Source organism: Vipera berus, assembly GCF_964194415.1.
Source record: "Vipera berus genome assembly, chromosome: 3".
Classification (NCBI taxonomy): Eukaryota; Metazoa; Chordata; class Lepidosauria; order Squamata; family Viperidae; genus Vipera; species Vipera berus.
In genome coordinates this window covers 56,053,795-56,079,295 of record NC_138204.1, presented here as the reverse complement: position 1 = coordinate 56,079,295, position 25,501 = coordinate 56,053,795, and the positions used below count along the sequence as shown (strand labels likewise).

Sequence of the window (25,501 nt, the reverse complement as noted above, 5' to 3'; positions counted from 1 at the left end):
CCAGACACCAGATATTTGTAGGACTAGCAAAGTTTAAACAGCAATTAACAAATTTTTGAGGTGACAAAGCAAATACATAAATTATATAATATTGAAATTTAATCGGATAATCTTCTGATTTTGGAACTCTTATTGCTGAGCATCTCTCATGAGAATGCTAGAGAGGATTTATCACTTGTCATGAAGATGAAATACAATATTGAAATGTATAAAGTTTTCAAATATATTATTTCTGACCATTTTGCAAAAATATGAACAATATTTTCATAAATATTAGGGACAGAAGAAGAAAAAAATAAGAGATGGAGCAATAGATCTAAAAGGCTTTTGCCATACTTGATTGATTGATTATTCAGTCCTCAGAATGCATTTTAAGAAGGGGTGTTTTTTCCCCCAGCAATTGTATGGCCTAGGGACTGGCCAAAATTATTTGTTTAATCTCAGCTGAAATATTATTGGAATGGTCATCTTTCAACCTGTCATCAAGAAGCAAATCTTCACTCACTATTAATGTAAATCAGCACCCTTATGAAAAACGGCAGCTTAGTTCATAATTTATTTATGGTCAACTAGTAGACATTTGAAAACAGTAACTAGGTTGAATCAAGTTTAGAGCTTGTAGGAGTATCATCTTGCAAGTTTGGTCCAGCTCCTTCTGTGTTGGATGTTCACTTTTTGGAGAACAATGATCTGCAATCTTATGGCCTGTGAGTAAGAATCAGATATCCACACAGTAGGATGTGGCAGGCAGTCTATTTTAAAGGGTGAAGGGACAATGGAAGAATTCTGTTGAAGATTCTGGTAACATCTGCCCACGAACCCAGAAACTAAACCCAGAGAACTGAGAGGGAAGGGGGAATTACGCCAATCACATCCCTTGAACCTCTTTTTGAGTGTGTAGGTTCAGCTAGTCCTCTTTCCCAGTGCTTAGCTTGCCATGCCCCTTTTCTGCCCAGGAACCAATTGTTCCCTAATTTAGACAAGCACTCTTGGCAGCATCATTCAATATTATACAATAAATTATTATATTTATTTTATTAAAAAAATTATATGCTACCAATCTCACAATGCAACCAATGAAAACAGTAAACATATGACAATCCAGAAGAGAAAAAGTATGTACGTAATGAATGATTTCTCCACATGTTAAATTTTCTGGCAGATATCTAATTGCATATCTTGGCTATGCAGCTTTGGTACATGTGAAGATCACAACCCTTAAGCTTAATTCTTCTGTTGAAAGCAAACCTAAATTTTATCCTAAACAACAACAAGAGCAAAAACTGCCCTTTTTTGTTTCTGTAACTGAGATCTAAAACAGAAATACAAACCTCGTCTTTTTTGGCTCTGATAACTGACCAGTAGACAGGAATGAAAAGAACTCAATGTTTATTATATCCTTTGAACTCAGCATAGACTGCAAAAATGACTCTAAACCAGTATTTGACTGAAAAGATCCAAAAATACAAATCATGACAAAAACGTTGCATGTACAATTAGAGATATGATTGGGCTCCATTAGATGCAATGACACATCATAAAGTTTACCTGAAGTTTTACAACTAAATTGAGTCCTCCAGATTTCAGAATGGGACAGAACATTCATAATAAAACTAATTAGAAATAGCTCTGGCTTCACTGCTTTGTAGTCAGCATCAGTGAGATGTAAATGAAGGAAACCTTGAATATTCCATAATAAAAAATACTCTGGGAAATATCCTGAGGCAATGGAAACTAGCTCCATTTCAGAATCCAGTAATATGAAAACAGCACAAAAAAGGACCTCAATACAGTTAGAAAGTGTAAAACTGGACATGGGTAAGATACTGTTCTAACCAGCAAAAAAAAAAAAGCAAATGAAACACATATTTTGGTCTCCCTACTCTCACTTATAGTATTGTATGGCCTTGTAAGGTTGCTTTATGCAGGAGTCTCCAACCCCCGATCCGTGGACCAGTACCAGACCGCGGCATGCTAGCAACTGGTCCGCACAAACAAGCAAAGCCCCATCCATGAGATGCAGGCAGCACACAAAACCACGCACCCTCCAGTCTTCTCTCCACGGAACCAGTCCCTGGTGCCCAAAAGGTTGGGGACCTCTGGCTTATGGATCTGTAGAGATCCACTTCCTGTTAGTTGGGAATGGGGAGGCTCTAGCAACTATAATATGGGCTACCACAATTTCAACTTTTCTTTACAGATTTCATATTCATAATAGTTTATAGCAACAGAGACCCCTACTGGCAAATAGAATAAACAGAATAATTTTTGCTGACTTTTAAAGAAACATCAATTTCTCCTAGGGTTCTGCTTCTGTATAGTTAATCAGCAGAAAACTGCAATAGGCATGAATTGAGTCAACCAAGCAGAGGAAGCTTCTCCCAATTTCTCTCTAGCTTTCATCATCTTTAACCAATTGCAAAACTGATAGAAGAACATAGGCTACAACATTTGAAGAGATTCTAGAAAAGAGCCCCTACAAAGATCTTGACCATTTGGTTTTATGTTTCATTTGGTATAACTTTGAATCCAGTCTTTCATTTAGACCTTTGTCCAGGTTCATAATATCAGCAAAATAAACACTTTCCCCCTGGTGGACCATCACCATAAAGAACCAAGAATAAAACCCTGCATCTGGCTTAAAATTTTCTTTTAATGCAAAATATTGACTTAATTTCAAGCAAGCAACACCATTTAATTAAAATACCAACCAACCTATTTTCCTATCCAAAGCCATTTCTTCCCAAATGAAACGGTATGGCCACATTATTATAATAGCTGGATTCATTGTATAATCAGTAAGTATCTACTACAGGGAGACCTCAATTTACAACCACAATTGAGTCCAAAATTTCTGTTGCTAAGCAAGACAGTTAAATTAATTTTGCCCCATTTTACAACTTTCCTTGCCACAGTTATTAAGTGAATCACTGCAGTTAAAAACACACAGTTGCTAAGCGAACCTGGTTTCCCCACTGACTTTGCTTGTCAGAAGGTTGCAAAAGGGGACCAGATGACCCTGGGACACTGCTACTGTCATAAATATATTGCCAGTTGCCAAGCATCTGAATTTTGATCATGTGACTATGGGGATACTGCAACAGCTGTATGTGTGAAAAATGGCCACAAGTCCTTTTTCCAGTGCCACTGTAACTGCAAACAGTCATTAACTGCATGGTTGTAAGTCAAGGACTACCTGTGTATTATGACATCGTGCAGAATGGCTGGGTTGCTCAAACAATAGCCTTAGTCTTGTTACTGAATTAATCCATTTTACAGTACAGGCTTGCACTGTACCCTGGTGGTACAGTAGTTAGAATGCAGTATTGCAAGCTAACTCTGCCCACAGTTTGGAGTTCTACCCTCATCCTTCCATCCTTCCAAGGTAGGTAAAAAGAGGACCCAGATTGTTGGGGGCAATAGACTGACTTTGTTAACCGCTCAGAGAGTGCTGTAAAGCAGTGTGGAATGGTGTAGAAGTCTAAGGGCTATTGATGTATTTACTGAATCATAAATCAACCAAAGAAATCAATCAAAGAGAAACATCTGATAAAACTAACTAAACTAAGCATGTGCTAGGCAAAGGTTTATTCATAAATTACATATGTACGTAACAATCCCAAGTCCAGTAGGATTGCCTTGGAAGCAGCCTAGTAATGCTGTTTTACAATTAAGCACAGTCACCCGAGGCTTTAGGAAATATATTTACTATTTTAAATATTAATATTTGGATAATAAATACAATCTACTGGAGAAGGAAGTAGCAACTTCCTCCACTACCAAGAAAAACAAGACAAACTATCTACTGACAGATTGAAATTATTTGTAATTGCTCCCCACCCCTTCATGGATGTCTACAGTGGATACCTCAAGTTCAGTTTGTGATCCACTCTGACCTCCATATCCTGCCTGCGTAAACTGTTACCCAGGATTGCCACCCATTGTATACTCATGTCTTGGATTCTCCCTAATCAAATACAGGACTTGCATTTTTCCCTCTTGAAATTCAACTTGTTGGTTTTTGCCCAATGATCCAACCTGTCAGGTCTTTCTTGTATCTTGATCTTGTCCTCTAAGATGTTTGCTATTCCTTGTTTTTTTTTTTTGCTCATATTTCATACAATATTCCATTCGATACCTCCTTCAGGTTGCTCCCGTAACCATTTCTTTACTTACCACTCTTCCTTTTGTCAACTATTCTGGCTATAAACATATAACAACAATTCTCCCTTGGGGACAACCTAAGACTGAAACACGGTAAGAGTTAATTTCAAACCTCCCATAATATACTGGAAAAGGTTACTCCTACCCTTAGCAGTGACATCACTGCCCATGTCTCCTGGACCCCTTGGAGAACATCTAGGAATTTTATAGCCTGCAGGCTACATCTGGACTGTGGGCTGTCCCTGTCCCTGTTTCTCAGGTGGCCCCTTGGGAAAATTAATTGCCCAGCCATGCCTTGGAGGGAAACAGTTGCCTACCACGACTTTAAAGAACCCTTACTTCTTAAGTATTTTTTTTCTGTCAAATGTCTTTCCTCCTGTGGGATACTTTTGCTCATCCTAAATTGCTTTGTTAGCTAACTAGGCTAACAAGATATTTTAGATATTTCATGCCTTCCATATAAGTATATATGGAATAAAGTATATGAATAATGAGAGTATAAAGTATATGAATAAGTGTTGTCTAAAATAATCCATTCAAAAATACTGAATACTTTTCCCATCGTACTTCTCTGCATGCATCCTTCACTAAATGTTTTTATGAGCCCATTTTATTTTTTTCTGCAATGTTTGAGCATACAATAAAGTTTTGGAAACAAAAATCTAGGACCTGCATATACTGATCAGTCCAAAAAAATGATTAATCGAACTGTGAAATAAAGGTGAAATGTTTCCAAATTACCATATTTATTAGAAAATAAATATGAATTCTTTCACGTTATATCACAGTTATAATTTAGTTAAACAATCTTTAACTGTTAAAGTTAAAAAACAAATCTTAAAGGGTATTCAGAAATATTGTGACAAATAGGCAGCAGACCAATTCTTCAAACACCAATAGTAATGTGGCTTCATCAAATAACTGACAATACTCAATTACTCAACTGATCAAAATGTTAATCTTGTTGCATATTTAATATTTAGGTTCATTTTTAGAATAAGAAAATACTCAAAATTTTATTACAGGAAAAAAGGCCAACCAATCCTCATAATACTGTATTAGTTATAGATACCATGTTGTTTTTTAAAACGTTGGTTAGAGACACTACATATAATTTACTCTGCGGAATTATTTATTAAGGCAGTTAGTGTTGTGGGTGGTTACCTTTTTGGCTTTGTTGTTATGCCCTGAAATCAAGGTTTAGGTTTAAAATAAATAACCCTCTGGAATATACTAGTCTTTCAATCTCATTGTTGACCAGATATTTGTGCCTAGGTAAAAGTAAAGGTTCCCCTGCACCTGCGTGCTAGTCGTTTCCAACTCTAGGGGCCGGTGCACTTGCCTGAGGATGTATCCGTGGTCATGTGGCCGGCATGACTAGACGCCAAAGGCGCACGGAACGCTGTTACCTTCCCACTGTAGTGGTCCCTATTTTTCTACTTGCATTTTTATGTGCTTTCGAACTGCTAGGTTGGCAGAAGCTGGGACAAGTAACAGGCGCTCACTCTGTTACACGGCACTCGGGATTCGACCCGCCAAACTGCTGACCTTCTGATCGACAAGCTCAGCGTCCTAACCCACTGAGCCACCGCGTCCCTTATTTGTGCCTAAAGAATATTAAATAACTTCTTTACTGAGTGTAAGAATTGATTATTCACTTGAAGAGCACTTCAAAATCATGCCAATAATTATTTAATATTGACTGGGTCCATATGACAAATATTTAATTAAGCCTGTATGAGGTAAAACCTTAAATGTATTTAGGGATGACTCATGAGGAGAAAACTGGAACCAAATGCTTAGTCTGTAAAGTAGTTAGACAACACTGATTAAAAGGGAAAAAAATAAAAATAAAGCAGCCCAGATTTTTTTTTTTGGGGGGGGGAAGCCTACTTGAACTTATGCTCCTGTTTTAATTTTGTTTCCCTTAGATAAATATTCCCCAGGTTGCAGGAGTGAGGCCCAGCTTGGCAATCTTACAAAATATATTATTTGTACTTCAGCTCCTATTTCATTCTACATTTCCAGGAACATATTGCAAATGATTATAAAATGTAAATTGCTCAAAGGAGATTTCCTCAACACCCACAGAGCAGTATTGTGAGAAGTCAGCCCCCCAGAGAAGGAAATATTAAAAGGGCAGAAAAATATATTTTATTTTTTTAAAAAATCCCATTTATATCCCGCCCTTCTCCGAAGACTCAGGGTGGCTTACAATTTAAAGCACAAATCAATCTGCTTAGCAATAGCCTTCATTCTATGTATATGACTGCTTATTAGGGCTTTCGCCCCCCCCCCCCCAAGCGGCATTATTACAAAGTCAGCTTATTGCCCCCAATAATCTGGGTCCTCATTTTACCTACCTCGGAAGGATGGAAGGCTGAGTCAACCTTGAGCCTGGTGGGATGCGAACCTGCACTAATTGCAGGCAGCTGGTGTTACTTAAGGAGGCATTAGCCCACTGCTCCACCAAGGCCCAAAGTATCTTAAAGAGGCAGAAAAGCATGCCCAGTTTTTCTTAATAGCCCCAACTCTCCCTCTCCCAAGCAGAAACCAGCTCTGTAGAAATGCAGATAATCTTGTCAGAAAGACTGGAGTCAGGAAACTGGGATTAGGAAGAAAGATCCCTAGAATCAACACCAAAAATCTAAGAGTCATCAGCCACAGCCCCAGGGAAGCAGGATATGACCCTTGGGACATAGTAGGATTAACCCACCACCATCAGAATACCAGAAGGGCACACCCAGACTCAGATCAGAATACATGACACAGGAAATACAAAGCCTCAAACAGGAACAGGAAACAACTCCAAACAAAAGGCTCCAGAGGGTATAAAAACCCACTCCCTACATGTGCTTGCTCTTTCTTTTTTCCAGAGCCATCTTTGTCTGGCTCTCCTCTTCAATAAACTGCAACCTTCTTTCTAAAGCAGTCGCCATGTTGTTTATTCCCGGCTTGGACTGAACCACGATGAAGTCTTTTCCTTCAACGGTGTGGTATCTAAGTATTTTGCAAAATATTAAGAACAACAAATGTAAATATATCATCCAGATGGCCATAAGGCAGTTTCAGACCTAAACTGAGTGTACTGTACTAGCTAACAACTGGGCAAGAATCATCCTAAATTAATGAAAACTCAAGACCTTTGGTTATTGTAAATTCAAATATAAAGAAATCAGTTGAGATCCTTATATGATGACATTCTCTTTTTTAAAAAACAAGTTTTATTGAATATAAAATTAAAAACAAAAGTGGACATGTTACAACTTCCCTGGCTTCAACACTGCTATTAGTATTACCTTATAAGACATTCCCAAAGACATTTCCAACAAATAAGAAAATTACTTAATTTCCAGTCTTGAACTGACCATTTAATGTGCTGTTTTCTACATTCTTCTTTGAAATTTTTCCCTAATAAAAACACTTTAATTACTATTCTTTGAAATAACATTTCCAAAAATAGAAAGGCTGACACTTTCCTCCTTCCCCCCAAATTATTTAGAGGGAAAAAAAAGATTTTCTCTAGGTTCCCAAAGAAAGAAGCCTACTGCCCTCAGGTGGTTAACAAATTATGTACGGTACTTTGCATTACCACACTGATTTTAAAGATTACTTGTTACTTGGTAATCTACAAAGAACTGTTTCTGGGTGGTTACCACAACATTGTACAAGCACATAAAGGCTCACAATCTGTACGTAACTACAGAAATTCATAACAATACTAACCATTCTGGCTAACTTAACATGCTTTAAAGTATATTCAACATTGTTAAATTTCAGATGACCCAGATTTAGCTAAATAATGTTTTCACTACTAGAAAGGAACCTTCAAGGCTACTTTCTCCAAACAATTTTGACCCATCCAAAGTGGTGCTCTCACTGTGTTTATGGTAGCCAAATTTTATGAACTGAGGGAGCTCAGGACAGGACTTATTTTTTTTTAATCATAGTACTTCTGTTCTGGAACAGCCTCCCTTTGAAAGGGAAATTAGACATAAGAGAAAACTGAGTTTTTTTCTGGAGAGAAGAGGGGGAGGATCCAGCACTACAATCCTCCAATCAAATACTCTCCCCAAGCTATGGCAAGTGGGTAGAGATTATCCATCTCATCAAACCCAATTCAGTAAGTAAATTTATTGAGAAAAGTCATTACAAAAGAATACTATCTCAAATGCAAGCTCTATTTACAATGGAATCAAGGGTTGAATCCCATCTGCAGTGTCACTGGCTACTCTCTTTTGAAAGGCTGGGATAGTTTCTATCTATTTTGGTAACAGACTGTTTCAGGCTTGCTAACTTTATAGACGTTTGGATACAATAGTGCTGTTTTTGAAAGCATATGGCACTGCAATTAGGGATTCTTTGGGCTAATTAATTAATCTAGGCAAAATTAGTTCAGCAATATTCATTCTCACAGGAGCTGAAGTGCAATTCAAACAAAGCTAGTAAAAACAATGTTTAGCTAGCTGAGAATACTGTAATTTCCAAAAATTAATATGAAGTTATATTTTAAAAAAATGAACATGAAAGAGGCAAAATGTTTCTGCCAAGACACGTAAGAAATTATTTAAACATGGTAGTCTGGGAATTCAGTATTTACAAGTTTCTTTAAAAATACTGCATTTTGTCCATGCAGTATTTTAGAAATATAATGATGGCCAGGATCCAAATAATTTCCTGAGTAGGAAAAAGGGAATTATCATGGTATAAAAGAGCCAGAGGGAACCTGAATTTCTTCCAATTCATTTTCCTTAGAATTTAGCCCTTTGTATGTCCTATCCTATCATAACAATCCAGAAGATGTCTTAAATGTGAATAGTGATTTTGGGAGAATGAAAGAGACTCCGGTACAAATGATGCAAAGGAAAAGAATCATGTTGCATGAAATAAATTCCATATATACATCTCTTGTTCCAATTGGTCTATGCTACAAATTTTTGGTTGTTTCTGGAGTGAAAAATCAGCATCCTGCATATTTTCAATTTTAGTGAGGTAATTAGTTCTACTGCTAGAGCAGGGTTGTCAAACTGCCGGCCCGCTGGCCAGTGTTATCATAAGAAGACGGCACCCACCCCTGCTCCAGCAATACAAAAAAAGTCACGATATGTTGCAACACATCATGTGACATGGTGAGTTTGACACCTGTGTGCTAGAGCATACATGGTGAGAATGTTATTGTCTAAATACAATTGATATTATGAGATCATAGCAAACAGTTATGACTGTTATCAAATATTTCAAACCTGCTAATTTAAAGGGCAGGACAGAATAATTTTTAAAAAGCAAACTATCCATTACAATAGATGTGGAAAGTAATAGATCCCATGCATCATCACATCAGAGTGATAGCCTCTTTGGAAATAGTTTATTTTGGAAATGTTCCCCATAACGTATTTTTAAAAAACAGTGGCTTGTAATGAATTAAAATAAAGAAAAGTGTGATATATAACATATATCTTATGCTGGACTAGTAAAGGCACTAGGTATTTCATTTTGTTGTCTTTTCAATGATTGCCCAATTGAATCAACTAATTGTTATGCGCTGTCAGCATAAAACTGATCATTATTTAATAAAATATCTGCTTATTTTTAAGTCTCAAATCACTAATCGTTTCTTTGTGTTTTACTATTTGTTTTTCAATTTCTTCCGCTAAATTAAGCTGAATTGAAATAAATATTTATAAATATTTATAAACGTTTCATTATTATCTTGTCTTTTAATAAAACTTTTATATGTTGATATTCTTAATTTTACCTTTATTATCTTTATGTCATAAGTCTAGAATGGAAGTGCAGGACTATCTATTGCCCAGGTTAAATTAACCTGGTAAAGATAAGATCTTGTCCAGCTCTGGAAAGATTTCCCTAAGTAATTAATTTATAGTAGCAATATTTACCTTTAGCAATCACCATTCTCAGTTGGCAGTCACCACTGTATGATTTCACAAGATATTGGCAAAATCACCATTCTCAGTTGGCAGTCACCACTGTATGATTTCACAAGATATTGGCAATACAAACTGAAGTTCAAAACAATACTAGCATAAATAATATGAGAATATGAAGATCTTCTTTGGGCTTTTTAAAATTATTAAAAGAAATTTCTGGAGCTGCAAATCTTGAATCATAGTTGCTGGATTTTTTTTAATCTACTTTTGATGCTTTAGTCCCAGCATTCTATCTGCAACACTAGCGTGTCATATTTACTACACTATAAAAAGCATTCTAATAAGGCCTTGGCTTTGTTGCAAACTGTTAGTCCCCAGAGAGCCCATCATATATTTTGACAGGAAACAACCAAAACAATCAAAGAACTATACTTTTTACAATAATTCCAATCAACTGTGTATTTCTGATATTTTCAGAAGTATAGATTAATATTTTAAACTTATTTAAGACTACTTTAATATTTTTAGTTTTCCAACATTTATGATACAGGTTCCAAAAATTGCTTATTTGGGGCTAAATAGCCAAATTCCAGTAATAAAATATTTTTTTGTCAGCAGCTAAAGAAGGAAGAGGATGTACCCAGATCTTTTAAAAATTCTCCAAAGACTTTAAGGGAAAGAGCATAATTAGTCGTACAATATGCCTGAATGTTTTAGAAAGCTGAATTGTCCAGAATAAGCAAAATGGGTGTATCTCTTCCACCTGGCAGAAAAACTAAACAAATAATGAATCACCCTTGGTTTGTTTAGCATTCTTTCCAAACCAGCATCCCTGGTTTGTTTCTCAATTAACAAGTCAGAATAAAACCAGATAAATTAAAAAGTCTGTCTTATCATGACTAAAGTGTTCCATCGTTTTTTCAAGAATTTAAATTCAGGTTATTTCTCCACAAGACTTGCTGCCAGAGATATGGAAACAAAATCAGGAACAACCAGCAGCAGCAAAGCAAATCAGACCATTTTCTTATACATCTACTTTCTGTTTCCATGGAAATGAAAAGACACAGGAAAAAATGATAAGAACGATATCCAGTTTTTCCCTATCTCAAATGGTCTTGCTATACAAACACTGGGGTGGGGAGCTACTGAAAGGAACAAGAAGGAATGACTAAGAATATGGTGTCATATCTCAGCAGAAAACTGACACGGACTACAAAAAACAGCTACTGAACAATTTCCACAATCACTCAAGAAGGGATTCTCAAACTGGATTGTAGCCCTTCAAAAATGTGTGGCAGGTTACATGCACTTCCACTCTGCTGGTATTGGACTGGGCCAAGTGTACTGGGCTTGTTTGACAGCTTTTGTGATACAAAAGGGGCTGTTACCACGGCACAAGGTCACTGAAGAAAGGCCCAGCCCCAGGAGCAAATTCTGATAGTAATCTAATTCTAGTTAGAAAGTGTGGCTTGCCCAGACACACCGATCACTGCCAAAATACATCCCTGCTTCACCAGGACCAGCCAACAGCTGCCTTGAACAGAAGTTTTGTCAGAGAGCACGTTCCAAGAGTTTTTGTTATGGGAAAGGAGGGATACACAAATTCATTTCTTATTTTAGGAAATTGTGACAAAACAAAGTCTGAGGATCCTTGACTTAGGAATTTGTAGATTTCAGAGCTGTAGTGTTTAGGAAGCCTTATCTCTATTTGCCAACAAGAAGGTGTTAAGAACGCTGCAAGAACTTCTATAACAGATGCTAAGAGAGAGCATACATTACAATTTGATTGCCCAAATACTCTGCTACTGATAAAACTCACAGGTCATGTATGAAGAGTCCCAAATCCAGTCCCCAGTTTTTTATTTATAGGCTCTCAGATGAGGGATTGAGAAAGTCTACTGTCTTAGGCCATGGAGACCAGTTATCAAATCTAATCATAAACATACTAATGACGTAGTTCCAAATATGCCATTCTTATAGGTTAATAAGTATTCAAAAAAAATTCTAATTTCTTTAGAAGAAAATGTTCTCTTTTCAATTATCTATTACACCCAATTGCAATAATCTTCAGGAGACATATTTAAAAATTTAGATACACAAGTATACCTCCTGTTTCACCATAACCAATTAAGTCTTTTCCATTTAATATCCAGGCTGCCCCTGTTGTTTATTCTTCATTAGTTGCTTATTGAAAAAGTTGCAAAGAGGATCTTAACCAAACAATAATCTGAAAAAAGAGGGCACACTTTTCCCCTTCAATTTGACTTGTTCCCCAATGATAAGAAGCATCTGTATTATACAATACAGGTTCAGATATGTTTGTAGCTTGAAAAAAGAAACAGTAGGTGGCGAAAAAAACATAACAAGTTTTAATTTCTGCTGTCTAAGTTCCCTGAAAGTTGACTGACAAAGGAGAAGAATAACACAGAAGGATGCAGAAAGAAGGCGTCAGGAGTTGCTTCTGGTCTTTCTACTAGCTGCCTACATTCCCTTCTGAATCACTTGTAGAAGCAACTCCTAGATGGAGTTCTGTATGTAAAAGCCCATGACCCTAGAACAGGGGTGTCAAACTCAATTTCATTGAGGGCCGCATCAGCATTGCAGTTGCCCTCAGGGGGCCGGGTGGGTATGGCCAGGGTGGGCATGGCCTACTGGGTGGGTGTGGCTAGAGTGTGTATGGCCTACTGGGTGGGCATGGCCAGCTCTACATCGTTCGCATCAAGGGTGCCTATGGGGGCCTGGGCAGGAGTGGGACAGATCTGAGGGCCTCTGGCAGAAGGAGGGTCTCTGGGCCAGGGCCAAGGCAGTGGGGACCGTTCCCTCACTGTTTCCAGGATGGCTTCACGGGCCGCATGAAACCACTTCACAGGCTGGATCCGGCCCCCGGGCCTTGTGTTTGACATGTCTGCCCTAGAATACATGATGTAGTAAATTAGCTTTTACTCTTCTTAAGGTCTCTATCCTTATTAGTATAGATTAGAACCAAGATCTTTGCACTATATCTTCATCAGGGATAGTTATTACACAACTGTTTGAAGCAGTATATATACGTCTAAATGCCATTGCTCTTCCACTGTACTTCTGTTTTCAAATATACATCCTTGTTATTTTTAAGTCCCCTGAAATAATTTGTCATGCAGTTATTTAGACACTTCTTATCACAATAATGAAATTATCGTAATAATTAAAGTGGGATGTTATAGATTTATAACTGAGCAGAATGCTCAGAATCTGCACTCCTTAAAAAAACAATAACTATTTTAACGTTAACTCTTGAGAAAAGGCTCTGATGCTGCCACAAAAGTGATAGTAGATGAAAGTCAGTAAACCATCTCAATTTATTATTTCCCCCGATTAGACAACTCATTACCTCTATTAAACTGTGCTAAAAATAAAAACTAACATCATTTCAACAATATCCAACTTGTGAAAAATATTTATATAATATTCACATATCAGGAATGTTTATGTGACTAATAGAGACATGGAATATGCTAGCTCATCATCATGAAATAAAATTGTATAGAAAGGTGATAATTCAAATAAAGCAAAAAAGAAGTAAAGCTAATGCTGAAAGAGATTGTTCTCAGATTAATTCTAAATAAACTGTACTCCCTGTTATCGGTCGTATCCAGGATTTAATGAATTATTTAACAATAAAATACCATCTCCTAACTTAATGAAATACTGGAAAAGCAAAAAACAAATTCTTCATTTGTGGCAAAACTAGTCTAATCTCCCCTGATGTGGTAGCCTCAGCATATGCTGGGATACTGTTCCCTGAATTGTTTCTAAGTCCATGCAAACTTTGATGCATTCATTGTATCTAAGCAGCTGCTGAATTATATTATACATGTACGTAATGTACTCATAAATATCAAATAATTCATCTATGCAACCAATTCAAAACAATCTGACAAGTTACATAGATATGTAGTAAGTTTGTGTAATGGTTCAGTTTTGAAGGCAAAAAGACTACTTTGCAGCATGTATGTAACTCCTCTTTAAAGCAGCCACTGTATTGCTGATTACAGGGTAATCAGATGGCCCTCTGCAGCACCATCCTAGGAAAAAGACACATTTAAAAACTTGCAGACTAGTGTTGCAAGTGTGTTTCCATAGCCTTTGATTACAAAGTGTTGCATAGTTTTAACACATAAGCTAAAGAAAAGAGGGAAATGACAACGTACCTCCACACATAGAATAAAAGTCCACCTGAAACAAAGGCAGAGGATATACAGAACTCCCAAATACCTACGTACAATTTTTAATAGCATGAATTATAGCCACAACCGTGAAAATGTCTTTATGTATCAAGAGTAGGAAATGTACAATTTGTTTAAATGTTCAAATACTTAAGTCTTATAACAAAAATACTGAGAAAAGGCAAATTTAATATTACAGCTCATGAAACATCACAACACTTGTTTGAGTTTTCCTTAGATTATTCTAAAAAAAATAAAACTTTAAAAAATAAGGAAATTATTTAGTTATAAATCAACAGATTCTTGGATGGCTTACACAACCAGTATACTTACTTGAATCCTCCCATTGGAGCAGATGCAGTTTCCAAGCTGAGTAATACAGAAACCCCAAGACTAGAAAGAGGCAGAGAGCAAGTAGCACGTTACGCATAAACACCAGCAGTCCCATCTTCATATGGAATGGCTCTTCTATAAAATCTGGGTAAAAAAAAAAGGTGTATTCTCAAGTTGGTTTATATAGCATAAGGTTAAGATGTTTGACTAGGACTGGAGAGACCAAGGTTCTGGTCTCACCTGGTGACTTTGAGCAAGCTACTTTCATTTAACCCAGCCACCTTTGCAAGGATGTTGTTATGGGGAACAACTGGAGGAAAGAATCTTATGTAGGTCAACTTGAGTTCCTGGAGAAAAGTTGGGATATACAGTAATTCTAGCAAAGAAATAAAGTAAAAAACCAAGTATGTATAAATTATCTAAGCATGCTCCATTCCCAACAAATATAATATCCAGACATTCTTATTCATGACACCTGAGTGGAAGTAAATTTTGTGAAAAAAACAGAATGCATTTCTGAGTAATTTGCTGCTTTTCCAAGCATGATTCAGTTGTTATTAGAATGATTAATCTGAAGAACTTGTTCACTATTGAATTGTTTCTCAAGAACATACTATTTTGGTTATTTAAAACAATACCAAATGTAAATTGTCAAGCCAAAAAATATTTCACAGAAATGACACTGGGAAATACAGTATAACCAATATCTCTTAATTATATAAATTTATATAAATTATATAAATAATTACTTAAGCATAATTTATAACATATAACATATGTGATATTATAAGTTTATGTTATAACAACCCATTTTTCCTCTACTTTAAATATACCACAGTATGTATTAAGGTGATCCACATTTTCTGGAATAGTAACAATAGGATAAGTACTATAAACTTGCAAAGCGATTCTCTTTATCTTCAAAGTTGTTTAAACATATTAAAATATTTCCCATTTGGATTAAATCATAATTTTTTATTTTATATGATTCCATCTTCAAGTCTCTATCCTCAAAATTATATTTAATCATCTCTGCTATATTTTCCTGAGAAAGTTCTTGAAGTGAAATTAAGTTAAAAATAAGTTGATTCATGCTCTCAGGGTCCTTCTGCATTTCCTTGTAGTTTAAGGTCATTGTCCTTTGAAATTTTTGCTGCTTATCATATGCTTCCCTTTGTGAAATGAGCGTTTTATAAGGTTCCTTCTTTAAATCTCTATCCTCAGAGTTTTGTTCAATCATCTCTACAGTATTTTCCTGAGAAATTTCTTGCAGTGAAATTAAGTTCAAAATGAGTTGATTCACACTCTCAAAGTTATTCTGGATTTCTATGTGGTTTAAAGTCATTGTCCTTTGGAATTGTTGTCGCTCATCACATGTTTCCTTTTGTAAAGTATTCATTGCTTCAGCTGTGTTATCTGCATTTTGTTTAAACAGGTGTATTTTCTAAAAGCTTAAAAGTTCAAAGAGAAAAAAAGAAAAGAAAAAATCCTCATCCACCAGCAGGTGTCAGCATTTGCTCATTGTTCATGTCTTTCTAGTTGTTTTCTTTCTCTAAAGGGTAAATTTTGCCGCCCAACTGAAAGAGAGGAAGCAGAGTCCCCTTCCCCCTTTCCTTCTTCAGAGATCACTTATTTTGGAGATTTTCTTCTTCAGGAAAGTAGGTAGGATAGAGAAAATCAGTATTCTTACCCAGATTCAAGCATGCTGTTTGCTATTCGCTTAATTTAATCGCTTATGACTTCCGTTGCTTTAGCTATGATTGGACATGGCATTAGCCAGCCTTTTCTTCTGTTGGTTTCTGGGAGGCTTCTCCTGGACTGTTAGGAGAGACCGCTGTCTCTCCTAAGTCCCTGGGATTTCCTTCCTTCATTCCACCCCTTCAGGGTGGATTCTGGCCCCTTAGGGTCCCCAACAAAAAGAAATTTCAGCCGGAGAATCCGACGTTTCAAATTCTCCAACTGCTTTGCTGAAAACAGGAACAGGAAGTCGGTTGCAAAGCGATTCTCATTAGATCCTGGATAATTAGTATTATATTGCTCGTGTCATGATATAGCAAGAATAATTGCTTGCTGGTATAGAAGATGCAAATCTGCTATTCTAGAATGGACTACTAACTTAATGCATGAGTCACTGTGGTTAAATTGATAAATTGTGTAAGAATCTCAAGGATGAATATTTTGGTGGAATTATTTATTTGCATAATTTTGGACCAGCAACATACAAACCTAGGTCAAGAGACAGAACTCAGCCACAAGCTTAGCCACATCCTGCCTTTCTCTATCCTCCCTTTAGCAAGAGCTGTTCGATTAATCAATCAGGATAGAGCTGGAAGGGACCTTAGAAGTCTTCTAGTCCAACCCCCTGCTCAAGCAGGAGACCCTACACCAGGGGTATCAAATTCCTGGCCCATGGGATGGATGTGTCACATAAAAGCCGCGTCCACCTCAGCTCTGGCAAGGGGGAAAAAGTCGAGATATGTCGTGACATGTCACGTGATGCAGCAAATTTGACACCCCTGCCCTACACAATTTCAGATAGGTGGTTGTCCAGTCTTTTTCTTAAAAACCTGGAATGATGAAGCACCCAGAACATCTGAAGGCAAGTGGTTCTACTAATTAATTGTTCTCACTGTTACGAAGTTTCTCTTTAATTCCAGGTTGCTTCTCTCTTTGGTCAGTGTCCTTCCATTGTTTCTCGTCTTGCCTTCTGGTGCTTTGGAAAATAAGTTGACCCTCTCTTCTTCGTGGCAATCCCTCAAATACTGGAATACTACTATTGTGTCACCCCCTAGTCCTTCTTTTCTCTAGACTGGCTATACCCAATTCCTGCAATCGTTCTTCATATGTTTTAGTCTCCAGGCCCTTAATTATTTTAGCTGCTCTTTTGCACTCAACATTTTTGGTGTAATACGGTGACCAAAGGTGGATGCACTACAGGTAGTCTTCAACTTACAACAGTTCATTTAGTGACCATTGAAAGTTACGACATTGGAAAAAGTGACTTATGACCATTTTTCACACTTATGACCATTACGCCATCCTCACAGTCATGTGATTTACATTCAAATGCTTGACAACTGGTTCATATTTATGACAAGTTGCAGTGTCCTGGCACCATGTGAACTTTTGCAACCTTCTGACAAGCAAAGTCAATGGGAAAGTCAGATTCACTTAATAACTGTGTTACTAATTTAACAATTGCAGTGATTCACTCAATAAATCTGGCAAGAAAAGTCGTAAAATGGGGCAAAACTCACTTAACAAATTTCTCACTTAGCTTAATTGTGGTCATAAGTTGAGGACTACCTGTATTCCAGGTGTGGTCTTACTAAGGATGTATAAAGCGGTATTTAGATAACTATTTCCTGTTTTGATCCAACACCATTCTAGAAAACTACCTTAAAGTCAGCAAACCAAAAAAATCCTAAAAGAAGAATTCATGGTTAAATGCACACAAATCAATGAAAGGACAGGGAGAAGTGGAAGCACTCAGTCCTGTTTCCAGTTCACTATCCCCTGCAGCGAAACACTGTCTGAGATTATATCTTGTAAAATTACATATTAAAATCACCAGGGTGGGTATGATCTATTCTTCATTGTGTCCAATTTAGTTTCGCTATTTTATTAAAACATTTTAACAGAGTACTGGCCAAACTGTTCTGAATTCCACAATAATCCCAGGCCAGCAGAAACAATTAGGGTGTTATTCATAATTTTTTGAATAGAATGTGAAATTTAGAAGGACAGTATGAATTGATTCAGGGTAATTTCAGGCACACATTGGCTAGATCAGGGGTCTTCAGACTTGGCCCTTTTATGACTTGTGGACTTCAACTCCCAGAATTCCTCAGCCAGCGTGCCTGGCTTAGGAATTCTGGGAGTTGAAGTCCACAAGTCATAAAAGGGCCAAGTTTGAAGACCCCTGGGCTAGATATATACACACTGTAATGCTAAGCCAGAATGTGGTTGTTTGAATTCAGTTTAACATGAATTTTGATTTATGACTTGGTATGTTCTCAATCCCAAACACAACGGTCGAGCAAACCATGAGAACAAAATGTATGACTAAAGCCACTAGACTGAGGCATATGTTGCTCTTTGCCCCACTTCACTTAGCCTTTGTTTACAGAACACTTGGCGTATAGGAGAATGCAAGTAGGAAAGGGATTAAAAGATTCCTTTTGATCTTTCAGCAACAAAACAAAAGCACCGCTACCACATCAGCCACAAGTCACTTCATGTCAGCTTAATTACAGCAGGTTGCCAAATCATGGCTTCAACTTTTCACAGTCTGTTTTCAAATACCTTCTCCAAACATGTGGCAAGCAAAAATGCCATGGGCTGGCTTTGCTGAGAGCACTCCAGTTTTTTTAAAAAAAACCAAAAAACCTTCCATAAATAAATAAGCAATGCTGAGAGTTTCCTCCAACATCAAAGAACAGGACTGATGGCACCCTCACTAAGATTTTGTGAATGAGCAATTATAATGTCCCCCCCAGCTCTGCTCCCTGCTAAGCTTTTCCCCTGAACTTCAATAATCCATTTGACCAAATAACTAGGAAAAGCCACACCTTGAAATGTCTCTATGCATTGTGTACATCCTGCTCTTGCACTGTTCGTTGCTTCCTTGTCACCAATTTGCTGTGAACATATTGCAGATATTTCACCCGACAGCCAGATGAAGCCCCCAAGTTTCAACTGGACAAATTAGACATCTAACTTTTCCATGGATAAAGCATTCAGAAAGATATAGGAAGGTAGTCCTGAACTTAAAAGTAAAGGTAAAGGTTCCCCCGCACATGCGTGCTAATAGTTTCCGACTCTAGGGGCCGGTGCTCATCTCCGTTTCAAAGCCGAAGAGCCAGCGCTTGTCCGAGGATGTCTCCGTGGTCATGTGGCCGGCATGACTAGACGCCAAAGGCGCATGGAACGCTGTTACCTTCCCACCGTAGTGGTCCCTATTTTTCTACTTGCATTTTTACGTGCTTTCGAACTGCTAGGTTGGCAGAAGCTGGGACGAGTAACAGGCACTCACTCTGTTATGCGGCACTCGGTATTCGACCCGCCAAACTGCTGACCTTCTGATCGACAAGCTCAGTGTCCTGAACTTACAATCATTCTTTAAGTGTCCCTTCAAAGTTACAGTGGTGCTGAAAAAGTGACTTATGACTGGTTTTCACACCTACAACTATTGCATCATCTCCATGGCCATGTAATCAAAATTCAGGTGCTTGACAACTTCATGTATTTATGACATCTGCACTGTCCCAGAGTCATGTGATCACCATTTGTAACCTTCCCAGTTGGCTTCTGACAAGCAAAGTCAATGGGGAAAGCCAAGTTCGCATAACAACCTCATGATTCTATTTAACAACTGCACTGATTTGCTTAGCAACGGTGGCAAAAAGGTCGTAACGTGGGGCAAAACAACTGCCTTGCTTAACAATGCAAATTTTCAGCTCAACGTCTACCTGTGTAATCAATGCCATTACTGCAACAGTGTACCACTGCTGAAATAAAACAAAAATCTTCTAATCATAAGTTTAATAAGAGGCAGAGTTGTTAAAAAAGGGTACATCCGAGTCTCACTATTAGTGTTGTAACCTTTTCATAAAAGTCTAGGAAGCTTATGGTACTCTCCTCAGCCATTTATATCAATGACTCTCAAACTCTGATCTGAAAATCACGAGGTGATTCCCCATTCCATTCCCCCCCCCCATTCCACTTTTATCAGTCAAAACTGGTATGCTACCCTGAGCCCCTGGCCTCCCCACGTTCACCAAAATTCAACTGGCCAGAACTGGGCCACTCACTGCCTCAACCTGCCATCTCCCTGCAAAAGCCAAATCATCAGCTCAGCTCCACATCCCTGCATTTACCACGAATCAGCTACTCATCATCTCAGTACCCATCACTCAACATTCCCCGCCAATTAAAAATGTTTTAGTTCTGAAAATGCTGATTTACTGAAACATACAAAGGTGAATTCCCACCTTTTGAAGTCAAAAACAAGGAGGGATTGTTTATTTAATTGTGTGATTTTGGCACGTTCAAGAATCTACATTAGTTGTCCACATTCGCAATTACAAAAACCTGAAGAAATACTAGTTTAAATGAATAGGAATAACTGACAAAGGCGCTCTATTAAGTTAAAAAAAACACAGGACTGACAGACCCAATCATTCTTATTTATTAGTGTAAATTTACAGAGGCTGACATGTTGAGACATGTTGGCTTGTGATTCACTAGTACACCCAAGTCCTTCTCATGTGTGCTTTTGAATAAGATCTTGCGCATCCTGAACGTGTTTCTTTTGTTTTCCTTATCTAGATGTATGACTTTACATTTCTCCCTGTTAAAATTTTATTCTTTTGTTTTTGCCCACTTTTCCAATCGGTCTTGTGGAAATTCCCCCCTCTCTTTCTGACTGCAGGTTGTCCTTGACTTACAGCTACAATTAGGACCAGAATTTCCATTGCTAAGCAAGATGGTTAAGCAAGTTGTGCTCAATATTACCACCTTTTTGCTATGGTTGTTAAGTGAATTGTGGCAGTTAAGTGAATCATGTGGTCGTTAAGTGAATCTGGCTTCTCCCATTGATTTTGCTTGTTGAAAGCAAATGACAATCATATGACATGGATGCTGCAACTATCATAAATACATGCTGGTTGCCAAGTGCCAGATTTTGATCACATGGTTGCGGGGATGCTGTGACAGTCGTGAGTGTGAGGATTAGTTGTAAGTCACTTTTTCCAGTGCCACTGTAACTATGAACAGTCATAAAGGAATGGTTTTAAATCAAGGACTACTTATATTAGACACCTCATCTTGTCCATGACTTGACTTCAACCTTGTCTTGCTTGAGCCATTATGCTGTATGTGTGTGGACTGAGCCTGACAAAGTTGTAACTGTATTTTGTTGGTACAAAACGTTGGTGGCCAGTAATCTTTGATCATTACAATAAAAGAAAGTAGCCAATTATGGTTGAAAAGTATTTCTGTAGCTTCACTCGAAGGTCAAAGAAGACACACTAACCCATCCTGCACTCAACCTGTTCAATTTTGCTCCTCAAGTGATCCTATAAAAGTATAAGTTTAGAATGTACCAAGGATAGGACATATGGATCTATTGTAGTGGTATGAACACATAATCATGTGCCCAGCCATACATATATTTGTAAATAAATAATACCACAGAAACACTAACAGACTCCAGTGGTCTTCTAAATTAGTCAAATAAGCATTCTTTGGCATAGCATCTGCCCTTTCAAACCTATACCCAACCAATGCCATCCTGAGATTTGTTTGGCCACCAATTCTACTGGTATTTCGTAACTGTTTGAAAACCAGTAAGTTTCCCCAACTATGTAGGTTGGATAAGCTCATTAAGGTTTTTCTTGACATGATTGTGATTGTGTTTGAGTCTGATTGTCCTTGAGTGCAATTGTAATATTCTTGTGTTATTCTTGGGTACTGTTATATTGTTTTTATTCCATTGATTGTAATCCTAAATTCACCACCCAGAGGCACAATTTGCAAGACAGACTGTTCTATAAATTGAAGTACAGGTAATCAATTTACAAGTTTGTTTAGTGACCGTTCAAAGTTATAATGGCAGTGAAGAAAGTGACTTATGACCATTTTTCACACTTACGACTATACATGGTCATGTGATCAAAATTCAGAGGCTTGGCAACCGACTCGCATTTATGATGGTTACAATGTCCTAGGATCATGTGATGACCTTTTGTGACCTCCTGTCAAGCAAAGTCAATGCAGAAGCCAGATTCACTTAACAACTGTGTTACTAACTAAACAACTGCAGTGATTCACTTAACAGCTGTGGCAAGAAAGGTTGTAAAATGGGGCAAAACTCACTTAACAAATGTCTCACTTAGTAACATACATTTTGTCTCAATTGTGGTTGTAAATCAAGGACTACTTATAATAAATAACTAAATAAATAAATTCTGTGTGTGTCATGGCATCTCTGAAACTTCTCATAGCTTAGATGTAGAGTCCATATACATGACAGTATCCAAAGCAAATTCAAACTTCTAAAACAAAATCAGTTTGCCACTGAAACCTGTTCCTCTTTTAAATGCTAAGTAAATACTATCAAAGCCTCTCTGTATTCTTTTTCTGTACACATAGCTCCAGTCACATAGTAAATTCTTGCATTTAACGCCTTCATGGGAATTCATCATGAGGAAGTGCAAGTGATTGCAAATAGCCTCGAGTACAATTGCTTGTCTGAACTGCAAAATTTCAAAATACAGGTTTTAGAACTGCCTTCTAAAAAATCCTTGCCTCAGTTGTAAAAATGAGTATGTGCAGGGCTTTTTTTCTCATAGAACGCTCAGAACGGCGTTCCGGCACCTTTTTTTTGCAAAAAAAAAAAACTTTTGCACAAGTTGTGCTGCTATTGGCTTAAGCCTATTGCAGGCTTTGCTCTTTTATGACTCATGGATTTCAACTCCCAGAATTCCTGAGTCAGCTATGCTATTGGCTTTCTAAAGTCAATAGGAATTGCTGCTGAGCTTGCCAAAAGACCAGGCCGGCAAATGTTTCACAGGCAAGTTGCAGCGAAGGCAGGAACTTTGCACTCCTTCCTGCTCCCCAACTATACCATCTCAACTAGGTAAGTAAGATATTATTTGCAAATAGGATATCCAAGTATGACTCAAGGAAATTTTCCCTGCATGGAGGGAGTAGTGGTTTGTTTCACTTTGTTTTACTTTTCAAATTGCTGTAGGGAAGAAATGATGATTAGAAAAAGGCAGGAAGTTATTTTTATTAGGAAGAATTCATTTATCCCATGCTAGATCTTTGGGAGCTTAGTACCACCAGCACAGAACATGTGCTTTTCTGAAACTTCATTCAAATTCAATTCCTGATAGGGGCATTTGAAAAAAAAAGTTATTTATTAAGTTTATATGCTGACTATCTCACTGGGATGACTCTGAACTCAAGGAGAGGGCTTGCAACTTCTGTTTGCATTTCTGCACACTGAGATAATCGGCCATTGTACAAATACAGAACCTATCATGCTTTTATATTTATATGGAACAGATACATTACCTGAAATTTTTGGAATGTGTAAAAAATTTGAACCAGCCCAGAAACTCATTTCCCATTGTTTGTGTATATAGAAAATAAACCCTGAAAAAGATTTGGAAAGAGCAAGGACTTTCATTAAATGGAAATGTTGCTAAGCATAGAACTGTTGAGTTAATTTGCAGCTGTTTCTTCTGTTTTCTTTTTATGTGCTTATGATTTTACATTGCATTTTAAAATCAGCCAAATTGAATAGGAATAAGATTGTGACTGAAAGAATACTAATTCTGAAATATAGTAAATATCTTTAACAAGTAACATTAAATTTAGCTTTAATGTAATTTGCTTGTTTACTGTAGCTAAAACTGGAAATTATATTTCTAAAACATTAGTTTGGATCATTGGAAAGAAAAAAGATTTAATATTTATGATTCAAAAATATAAATATGTGAGAAACATGTTTTTAAAGACCTTTGCAGCTTGTTCTCATATATACCCTGCCACAAAGGAATAACTAAAATTATGAAATTTAGAATCTACCAGGCTTCCCTCCCATGGACAGAAGACAATCCATGGGAAATGTGAATCCGTAATCCATAGCTTTAGCAGCAATAATAAATTTAACGATGCTATGCATATTTAAGTTAGCCAAACTCTGGAGCAGTGGTAGCAATCTTCTATCACAACGGCAAGCCCTTTAAGATTATATATTGTTAATCATATGTGAAGAAATGAGGAAAACTGTGGTTAAAGAAATTGTTCAATCCAATAATAAAATTTCATTGATAATTGTTGAATCAACCACAATAAGCAAAAATACTACCCTTATAGTATTTGTTCGATACTGTATCGAAAGTATGGGAATGAATTCACCAGTAAATTTGTTTTTGGACTTGGTAGAACTTGAAAAAGTAACAGCAGAAGGAATATTTGATTCCTTATTCCAATGTCTTTACTCTTATGGGATGACAGAAGATTATTTGAAAAAAATATTTGATTTCTCTGACATGCGATGGTGCCACTGTAATGATGGGATGTAAAAGTAGAGTGAAAAAATTGCTGTCAGAACGTTTTCATTCTATTATAGTTTGGCATTGTGCTAATCACAGACTAGAATTATCAGTAGGTGATGCTGCCAAGGAAACTTCAGGAATAAATAGATTCCAATCATTTATTGATAAACTGTATGTCATATACCATGCTTCACTAAAGAATAGTAGAGAGTTGCGTTCATGTGCAGAATTACTGGGGACTGAGCTGCTGAAAATTGGAAGAATTTTAAGTACCCAATGGGTGTCATCTAGTTTGCGTACAGTTTTGGCTGTATGGAATAATTCTGAATCCCTTGTGTATCATTTTGAACAAGCAATGCATGATCCTACAAGAGAAAAATGATAAATGCACTTATGATGGCTTGAAAAGAAAAATAACAACTACAGAATTTTTATTGGACCTAGGATTGATGTGTGACGCTCTCCAAGAATTGTCAGATTTAAGTTTGGATCTACAGGACCGCAACATCGACTTGTATAAGGCAAATAAGAAAATAAAAATACTGGTACAAGTTTTTGAAGAAAGAAGACAGAACTTTGGGCCCTATTATAAATGTGCTGTTGCTGCTGTAAGTGATCTTCGCTTTCGTGGAGTTTTACTTCACAAAAGAGATTCAAGAAAGGATCCTCCCATTGACCCAAGTATACTTTATACAAAATTGAAAGAGTCAATTGAAAAAAGATTACTTGATAGCAAAGACGATGAGTTGGTGTATTGGTCTCGCGTACTTGATCAAAAACATTGGCCTGAAGATGTTAATACTCAACTGACATTTGGAGAAGTGGAAATCAGAAACTTATC

At 37.1% G+C, this 25,501-nt stretch overlaps 1 protein-coding gene across 4 annotated transcripts in view; it reads right to left on the bottom strand.

Moving 5' to 3' along the window:
• ST3GAL3 (ST3 beta-galactoside alpha-2,3-sialyltransferase 3) overlaps positions 1-25,501 on the bottom strand; it is a 216,014-nt gene that overhangs the window by 183,487 nt on the left and 7,026 nt on the right. For all 4 annotated transcript variants that reach the window (XM_081323183.1, XM_081323186.1, XM_081323184.1 and 1 more), the window contains exon 2: positions 14,591-14,734. In XM_081323183.1, the coding sequence (XP_081179309.1) occupies positions 14,591-14,711 (121 nt within the window). In that variant the 5' untranslated portion in view covers positions 14,712-14,734. The remainder of the gene's footprint in view (positions 1-14,590; positions 14,735-25,501) is intronic.